Source organism: Nestor notabilis, unplaced genomic scaffold (assembly GCF_000696875.1).
Source record: "Nestor notabilis isolate BGI_N333 unplaced genomic scaffold, ASM69687v1 scaffold103, whole genome shotgun sequence".
NCBI classification, from domain to species: domain Eukaryota; kingdom Metazoa; phylum Chordata; class Aves; order Psittaciformes; family Psittacidae; genus Nestor; species Nestor notabilis.
The window spans coordinates 135,979-145,380 of NW_009921267.1; the positions used below are offsets into that span (position 1 = coordinate 135,979).

The 9,402-nt window shown below is 36.7% G+C and overlaps 1 protein-coding gene across 1 annotated transcript in view; it reads right to left on the reverse strand.

The window, feature by feature from the left end:
• Positions 1–9,005, reverse strand: part of ZFC3H1 (zinc finger, C3H1-type containing) — a gene marked incomplete at its 5' end in the record, with an annotated part of 37,085 nt that extends 28,080 nt beyond the window's left edge. The window contains 7 exons of the mRNA XM_010011063.1: positions 277–480; positions 1,443–1,540; positions 3,172–3,295; positions 4,777–5,003; positions 5,203–5,401; positions 5,646–5,719; positions 8,568–9,005. Of these exons, the coding sequence (XP_010009365.1) occupies positions 277–480; positions 1,443–1,540; positions 3,172–3,295; positions 4,777–5,003; positions 5,203–5,401; positions 5,646–5,719; positions 8,568–9,005 (1,364 nt within the window). The remainder of the gene's footprint in view (positions 1–276; positions 481–1,442; positions 1,541–3,171; positions 3,296–4,776; positions 5,004–5,202; positions 5,402–5,645; positions 5,720–8,567) is intronic.
• Between the last annotated feature and the right edge of the window lie 397 nt (positions 9,006–9,402).

The window sequence follows — 9,402 nt, forward strand, 5'->3', positions numbered from 1 at the left end:
ACATACTCAATTTTTAGTACCTTGAAGTTTTGTAATTCCTTCAGAAATAAAAAATGAGCTGCAATCTACAATTCAAGGGTGTTCTGGGGTGGCTTTTGGTTTGGTTTCTTTTTGTTTTAATTTTGGGGGGGCAAACAGTGATGGAAATTCAGAGACTTTTTTTTAAATAATCAGAAAGGCAGCATCAAAAAGCCTATAATCTTCATTTAGCAGGTTACATTTAATTTTGGTCAAGATTGCCATCTAGGGGTTTAGATTCAAAAACCAACAGAGTACCTCAGATCTGAAAGCTCGTTTGTTGGCTAGAGACTTGAGTAATTCTTCTCTTAAGAGCATCTCCTCTTCCTCTTCCTCATCAGCAAATGGAGGTTTTGGTGGCTGTTCAGGCTCTTCAGGGGGAAGAGGGGGAAGAGGTGGAGGTGGCTCAAGAGAAACACAAGTAATACTCTCGGTGTAAAGTTGGCTCAAAGATGGTACAGGCTGCTATAAAAAGGAAAATAAGGGTTTGAAACATAAAAATTACTATTACTTGATAATTTTCTAGCAGAGGTTCAGACCTATATTATTTTATGGTTTAAAAATAATTCAAACTGCAGTGGATCTACTTCACTGTCAAAGGCCACTGCTGAACAGTTAGTCACTCAAAAGATAATGCAACAAGGCTACAGCTGGATAATAAAGTAGTGCAGGCATACAAACTAAACATAAATGAGAATCAGAACCAGAGACAGACACAAAAACATGGCTGACCAGACAGGTTCACACTGCTTGAAAAAACAGTCTAAGCAGCTTTATGAATTTGTCTTAGCTAACAAATTTACAATTTCCCTCAGTCAGAAATTCAGAAGCTGTCATGGCAGGAAATGGCAGCTTCCTACTGCTTTACTAAGGCGGCCAACAATCATTCAGTGAAGAACGGGTGGGGGAAAAAAACCCAACACTAGATTCCCATGGGACTCTTAGGTGAGAAGACAGAAAGCATATAGTCAAAATGCACAAAGTTTGAAAGGACTGATGAGCTACATTTTTGGCTGGTTTCCCCCCGCCAATGTAACAAGGTAACAATTCCGAGAGTAAGCATATCTACATACATGGCCTAGAGACAAGAGGCAAAGTTGCCTTGCACTAACAATTCCAATTCACTATTTTTCCTAATGTGCCTCAGGCAATTTTTACTTTCTGTTACGAAACAGCACAGCTCTAACAATGAAGAGAAAAATTTAGTTCAATAGGGAGAACTTCCATTTAACAGGAATTAGATCCACCAAAAAATTAGCTGAAACAGAGTTTTAAAAACAAGTCTAACAGTTCAAGGGAATTACCAAATAGAGAACTGTATCAAAAATGGAATCTAAATTTAATCCTAACCTTAGCATTACAAACGAGATGCAATGAGAATTATCAACATTTAGAAGAACCACACTCCTTTCAAGGTTACTTACTGGAACTGGAGGTGGCAGTGGCAAGGAAACTGGTGGTACTGGAGGTGGAAAATATCCTACTGGACACTCAAAGAAAGGAGGCTGTGCTGGAGAAGAAGCTGTAATTAAAACAAATTATTGAGCATAAGGAATCTGGCAGCTAGTTACTAAACACCAGCTCATGCTTATACTTCAACTGGCTTAATGCAGCAGCAGGAGACAAATGTTTTTACTATGCACCAATTTGAAAGGTAACACCAGACACATCACAGTGCATTTATTTCTTACATATATGTATACAAAAATAGTAGTTACCTACCCTTTTTCTATTTTACATATGAAGTGCACGTACAGCCAAACAGTACTGCTAAGGTAATGACTCGGAATGATTTAGCCCTCATGTTTGATTTAATTTGCAAGAATTTACCTTCTTAAATTAGGTATCTCAACACGAGTCTCCTGATTAATGGCCATAAAAATACAATGCAAACTGGGACAGAAGCAGACCAAATGCACAGCTGATATTGAATACTGAAACATAAAACTAGAGCTTGAGATGCTTCAAGAAGAGAAGATTAATGTAGTGTATGTGTCTGGAACAGGAGGTGCAGTATTTTAGCAAACTAATAATGTGTAAGGAAGGCTGGCAAAAAAGAAGAAAAAAGGATGGGAAAAAAGGAAGAAAAAAAAATATGGAAGATGAAAAGCAAAGAGAATAAAGATGGCCAATAAAGCAGAATGCTTAATGATGCTTTCTCAACACTCCACATGTTAACATGGAACAAGAACACCTGAATACCTTAAATGCACCTCAAATTCAGAGTCAATATATGATTTAGGCTGGAAAAGACCTCTGGGAGGCATACACCCTAGCACAGGTGCTCAAAGCAGTGCTGCCCCCAAAGTCAGGTTGCTAAGGGCATTGTCCTGTCCAAGTATATTTGAGTATGGAGATGCCATGTTTCTAGTTAACCTGCTCTAGTGTTTGACCATCTTCTGTAAAAAGTTTCCCTTCTATCTGATCTGAATTTATTTTGTTACAATTTCAGTGTTGCCCCTTGTGCTTCTGTTGCGCACTCCACAGAAGAGTTTGGCTCTGTCTTCTAACTGCCCCACTAGGTAGGTGAAGACAGTAGCAAAAGCCTTCTTTAGTCTTCTCAACACAAGCACAGTTCTCCCAGTTCCTGTCCATAAATCAAGTGCCTGAGTCCCCAGTGAACTTTACCAAAACAGGCCTTAGTCGAAAAGGCCCTTTGCTAGATTCCTAGTACATCACTATCTTTCTTCTGCCATGAAACCAGAATGATACAGTCCTGTCAGTGTTTAGCAACCCATTACAATCACAGTGCTACAACCTGCACTGCAGATCGCCTTTATCACCCAAAGCCACACTGCTGACTCACATTTCACTTAAGAGTTCATTGGAATGCCCTTTTTCGTAATCCTGTCTATCCAGTCAATACCCTGAGGCCCTTACTTTCTACACAGCTGCTTGGGAATGTAAAAGTATAAACTCTACCGCACTGCAACAAGAACAGTGTAACCTCAAAGACCTTCATGATACCACCACATCAGAGATGGAGAACAAAGAGAGCCAGCATTAAAACAAGACAGAATTCGCACACCTTAAAATGTTAGTTCTGTAACTGCTACCTTACAAAAAACTTTCCTTCTAAAATAATGACTCATTTCCTACTTTTTAACTATTGTTACCAATCACCATATTAAAAAAAAATTAAATAAGTCTTACCTGGAGAGTTAGTTTCGCTATCTGTATCCATAGCAACTTCATCATAATTATCATACTGATATATGCCTCCTGCACTATCTGTAGACTGCTTATCCACCGACCATCTCAAGTCTGTATCTGAGGACTAAACACACAAAAAAGTGTATTTTATTTAGCTGGTCTTGTGTTATTCTTTTAATCAAATCCACTGCTGGTAGTAACTTGCCAGATTAGCGGATAATTTTAAAACGGGATCTCTTGAGGGAGGGGTAGTCATGACACAAGCAATTTTTAAATACCCATTTGATCATTATGTATCTGATAAATTGCTATGGTTATATAAATATTTCTGAAACACTGAAAGAGAATTAAATGCTTTATTATTTCTGTTTAGCTGTCATGGCAGTTACCAAGAGCACTTCAAGTACCCTTGTTAGAAACGACACGAAATTGCACAAGTATCATCTTGACTATGGCAGCGGTTGTGTGTTTAGGTGAAGCGTGTTCTGATTGTTCTGTGAATGGTATCTCAGGTGGAGAATCCTGTTACTGTCCCAGAAGGAGCCACATACCACACCAACTTGTCTAGAGACTGACAAGTAATGTATCACATTGTTTAAAGAATGCCTAACATTATACACATGTCAGTCAATATTCAGTGAACACTGAACACAGGCAGAAGAGGCAAGCATGACTTCTTAAAGACTCCTCAATTTGTTTCTTTCAAAGGCATACAGTAGACATTTCAGTAGCTTTTAGAATTTCCACTGGTTAAACACTTTTAGCCTCAGTTTTCCACTCATCATTATAAATGAGATTCACCTATAACATGACTTCAAATATAGGGAGTGCCAATTCCCTTAGGTGTAGTTTCATTTTTCCTTATACCATCAGTAGCTCCAAGCACGTGAAGCATCTAGCTGCAGCAGCTGTACTGCTTCCATGATGAAAAACAACTAATGCTGACAGCACAGCGTCATTTTTTCTGTAAGGCACCAATGTTTTAGCGATTCAAGTGCCTTTTGCTAATCTCAAGAGAATGAAGACAGTCTACAAGTACAGCATGACCACTGCAGTAACTCCACTCCTTCATAAATTTGACACAGTTCTGTCATCCTGTAATGATGCTGAATTAATTATCTTTTGTGCCTGAACATATTTTGTACCTTGACAAATTTAAAAAAGTACTACAAAGAAACCAAATGCCAGATGACATTTTGAAAGAAGCAGGCCACTGAAGTAGTGTAGACATAAGTTTGAAGATGCGGAGACAAAACTGCAGTCTAGGAGAAGAAAGCAAACGAACTTTGGTTGATTGGTTTGTGTTAAATTACAGACTGCTCTTTGATCACAACATTCAAAACACCTTTAGAACGAAAATACCACTGACTTCCAAATACACAACTCACACAAAACTGATCTTACAAAATCCAAAGGGAATGCCTGTCTAGCATCAGAATAAAACACTGTAAACACTGAAATACTTTGAGCTTTTGCTTTTTTTTGGGCAGGGAAGGGGGGATGGAGAATGATGGATATATATGAGACAGAACCAGGAAGGGCAAGACAAAAATCACTCGTTAATCCCAAATACAACACCTGAACACCATATAACAAATCTGTTACCCTGCTTCTTGATCTCCTCTTTCCTCCAATTAGTTTCATAAATCGATTGTACTGCTCTTCATGATTTGAGAGGTCCCTAATTTTCCTGATTTCTTCTTCTCTCTTTCTTCTCTCCTCTTCCTCTTCTTGTTTCCTCTGGTCTTCCTCTTTCTGACGCCTGTCTTGTTCCTTTTGCTGCTGCAACTTCTTTGACGTCTTTGTCTGTTGTCTCCTCAAAGTTTGCTTGGCTTTAAATAAAAAGATACGTGATTAACTTCACCTAAATGGTTCACCCTGATCCTAGATTCTTCATGAGCTTTGTGCAGATAAGTTTTAGAAAGCTTAAAGGCTCACTGCCCAATGTTTCACACAATATATTATGTCAGATTTTTTTTTTTATTTCAGAGGTCGTGCTATTGATAGCCATTTTAGCAACATTAAACTTACCTGTAGCACTAGGTTTCTTTGTTGAATGTGCTTTTGTACTGGCTTTGACTTTCTGTGTTACACTTTTTGGTTTTGTTAATTTTTCCTTGCTTTCCTTCAATACCTGTTGTTCCTTTTGCTGCCATTTTTTACTAGCAGACTGAAGTGCAAGAAGCCTAAGCTGCAATTCAGACATCTCCTCCTCATCATCAAGCTGCTTCTTGAGAAGAGAAAGAATAAAACAAAGAGTCAAGAAACATTATTTAGTAATTATTGTTTTTTAATCTTTCAAAGTCTGTTCCAAAATTTTTACCAAGGGAAAGCTTAAAAATCCTACTGTACTGATAAATACATTCCTGAAAAACAGACTGTTTCTACTACTGAAACATTTCTGAACTGCAGTTTGGAAAAAGCCAGAGTATCATAATAGCAATTATTCCTCATCTACAGAGGAATACTCTTACCTTTTCAGAGGCAACATCTGAGCTGCTAAGCTTTCGCACTGATGTTTGTGATGTTTGTTCTTTATCTTCTGTACCTTCTAAAAAAAAATACCACATTTTTGAGTGCTGGTACAATGTGCAAAATATAACAGTAGTTTTATGTATAAGAACACACTAACAAACATTAATACAAACTTGGCATGTCTGATGAAATTCATATCATCATGATGACATGAGCCTAAGGCAAGACCTGTCATTTCTTCATCATTCTGTCTTAAGGCTGACACGTATTTCCCCAAGAAGCAATGAAAACCAGATTTGGAGGCAAGCGGAAGACTTCTTGCCATCTGCTTTATGCTACCACCTTGTATCTGCTGCTGTCCTGAGCATCTCAGATTCCACCAGGAGCTATTTTGAGTAACTGGTCAGTCTTTTGCAGCATTAAATACAAAGGCCCAAAGCTGCATTAAGAAAACACTTGCTCAATTTCATGCCAATGAAAACAGAAGAGAGTTATCCTATAGAAATACATAATAAATAGTTATGCTTTCTTGCTGAACATTAAGACATTGACATGTTAATTTGTTAGTCTGCCCAAAAGCCATACATCCATCTATTATATAATGTGTATATATATACACACACATTAACATATTACATTTTAAATATAATATACATAATGCTGTGTACTATTACAGAGTTATTATAGCTTGAAGCAATTGATAATTGCTAGCAAAATTATAGATGCACAATTCACGTATATAAACACATATATATGTTTATTTGCATCAGAGGAAGGAAATAAATATTGAGAGAGAAGCTTAAAAATCTTTTTCTGTATTAGCCTTTCCGCAAAGAGAGTTTCCTTCCCACAATTCAAACTGGCAGAAAAGGTTTGCACTCTGTACTGCTTTTACTCTTCCTAACATTTAATGACATGTCACATTCAGAAAGCTGTTGTTTAAACTATATATATATGTATTTATTATTATAGAGGACCTTATACCTAAACAAAAACAGTACGTAGCTAATGCTGGAGGTCTTCCTGTTTGCACATGCATGCGTTTTTTAAATGCACACATATAAAAGGAAGAAAATCAATATCTAATACGTGTGTGTATTCTAAAAGAAAATTCCAAAAATTCATTACACTTAGCAAAGCTCTTAACCATTCAGTCCACAGGATAAAAGTAGGGAAACACAGATGGTACAGTAGTTTCTGTGATGCAGACAGACATATGCAGGGACACACTACACAAACTAAAATGTTCTGCAGACAGAAGAGGGCAACATAGGCAGAACAGACTAATGGGCAAGAAGGAAAGCAGGGAATACTGTAAAGCCTGTGTCAGAGCAGTTGAACCACACAATTAATTCTAGCAAGAGACAAAAACCTCCCTGACTTTAAAGACAAGTTCTTCAACTTGAACAGGTCTGGAGAAACATCCAGTAGACCATTTAAGAACAAATACAATGGAAAAACAAATTTTGCTTATTCCTTAATATATGCATAATCAAGTAGAATACTTTCACCTGATATACATGGACCAGCAATAACTCAAATCAGCCAGGTTTTTCTACTTTGGAAGCCTGCATTACATTGTCAAAAGCAGTCACTTACAAAAATCATTCTGCTCTCAGATCATTCTCATATCATACATTTGAGTGGTATGCAAAAATTAAGATGCTTTTAATGTGCATATTATAGCATCTATTTTTCACTATCATATGAAATGTACTTTCAACTTTAGTGCTTTTAAGTTTTGAAGCAAATCTTTTGGTTTTTAAAAGCTCTTTTACTCCTGCCTTGCTATGATCTCTTCCTGCACGCTACTGATTTTAGTGCTACGGACACGAACTGTTGTTTCCTTCATGTTTACCATTAAAAAAGCTACATTACATGAGGTGGTTTGACTATTATTTACCAGTTTTCTCTTTGTTTCTTCAGAGGCTTTGTCTTCTAATTCTCATTCTGAAGTTGCATATAAATCATTCCAATTTTCAGTGCTCTAGTCCTTTCTTTCTTCATATTCCTACTAATTACTCACCTGTATTCTTAATCCATCTATTGTACTACTTTGTCTCTTCCCACTCAAATTGACAGTTTACATACACTGACAAATTAGGTAACACAGGATGACAAGAGATACCACAAGCACACCCTTAACCACAGCAAACACTTATTAGAAGCCTCAGAAGAGGAAGCTTAGGCCAACTACTCTATTTTACTACAGACTTAAAAAGTAAGCTCAAGGACTTTTACCACAGGTCAGCTGGACATAACTTGTTCCTTGCTAACTGGTTCATGCATCTGAGCAATTATGATTTTTGGCCTGCAGTCCAGAACTACCTGGACAAGATACTAATTCTACCCTTTGGCTATATTTCTTCTACAAATCCTATTTCTGGCCCATGATTTCTTCACTGTTTGTGAATATCAATAATGACTAAAATCATTCTGCTGAAAATCTTTCATAAAGGCCTCTTATACTGAGGAAAATGTGTTAAGACAAAATGCAGAAAAATATGTCTCTAAATGTTATCTTTTCATCTTAAATCCAAATAAACCACATTTTGCTTCCGCAAAAAAGAACAAGGGCAAAACAGATGGAAAACTTTCATTGAAAGCCAATGATTTTTGATGATAACATAACAGCAACTAAACCCTTCAAGTCTTGTCCTCATGCTTTTTGCCAAGCATCAGTTAGACTATAAAGAACATATTAGTTAAAAAAAAAAAAAAAAAACCACAACACAAAACCATGCTTCCCAGTATGCTTATGTAATTCCAGGAATTACATAAAGCAGGAGTTAAGTACATCAAATTTGTAACTTAAAATGTTTAACATTTTAATTAAAAGTAGTATTTTAAAGTAAAATTTTCCACAACACCTAATAAATACAATAGGTAATGGCAAGCAAAAGAACTCTGCAAGTATTTACCTTGGCTGGATTCTGTGACTTCAGATTTTTGTGATGACTGCTTTGTTCCTTCTTTGCCTTTTTTTAATCTGCTCCTCTCAGCTGGAGTAGGCAGTTTTTGTCTGAGAGGTTTCAGTTCAAACGCCTGAAAGGCTATAACCGGAGTTTTCTCCTCAGGAGGTACTTCTTTTATAGCATCTGTTGTAATACTGTTATTATCTACAGGTACTTGGTCCTCGGTGTTCACTGTTTTATCAGCATCTTGTTCATTTTCTTCCCTGTTGCTCAAAGCCAGTCTTTCATCCTTATTAATGTACTCAAGTTCTAATTGTATCTGCTTATATTTCAAGAGCAGATCCTCAAAACTTTCTTCCACAGAGTTTTCACTTTTAGAAGAGTAGTTCTGCTTTCTAGACGGGGACCTTCCAAAAGTTTTTGCTGAATTACTGGTCAAGAAAACTAAGACAAGAACATATGGCGAAATTACCACTGAACACTAAATTAAAACAAATGGAACTTAAAGGTTATTCCCATATAATTTTACCTTAAGGTTAGGTTGGAAAATATGTTTTATACAGATGAACAGCAGGCAAAAGATGTATCCATTATTATATATTGACAGCTTAAATAACCATTTTCGCAAACTAACAGTTTAAAATATCCTTACAAGAATTTCATTAATTGCTGAGAAGTTTACCCTTGAAACTAATACTTTGCACAGTGCCATACACCATCCTCCCAGAAACAACAGCTGTAATGCTGAGACAATTCCCTATCACAGAGTCAGACTTCCAGAGTTCATAACTCAAGTATTAACTCCCCATCTGACATTCTGAAAAAGGTTAAATTCATTCTC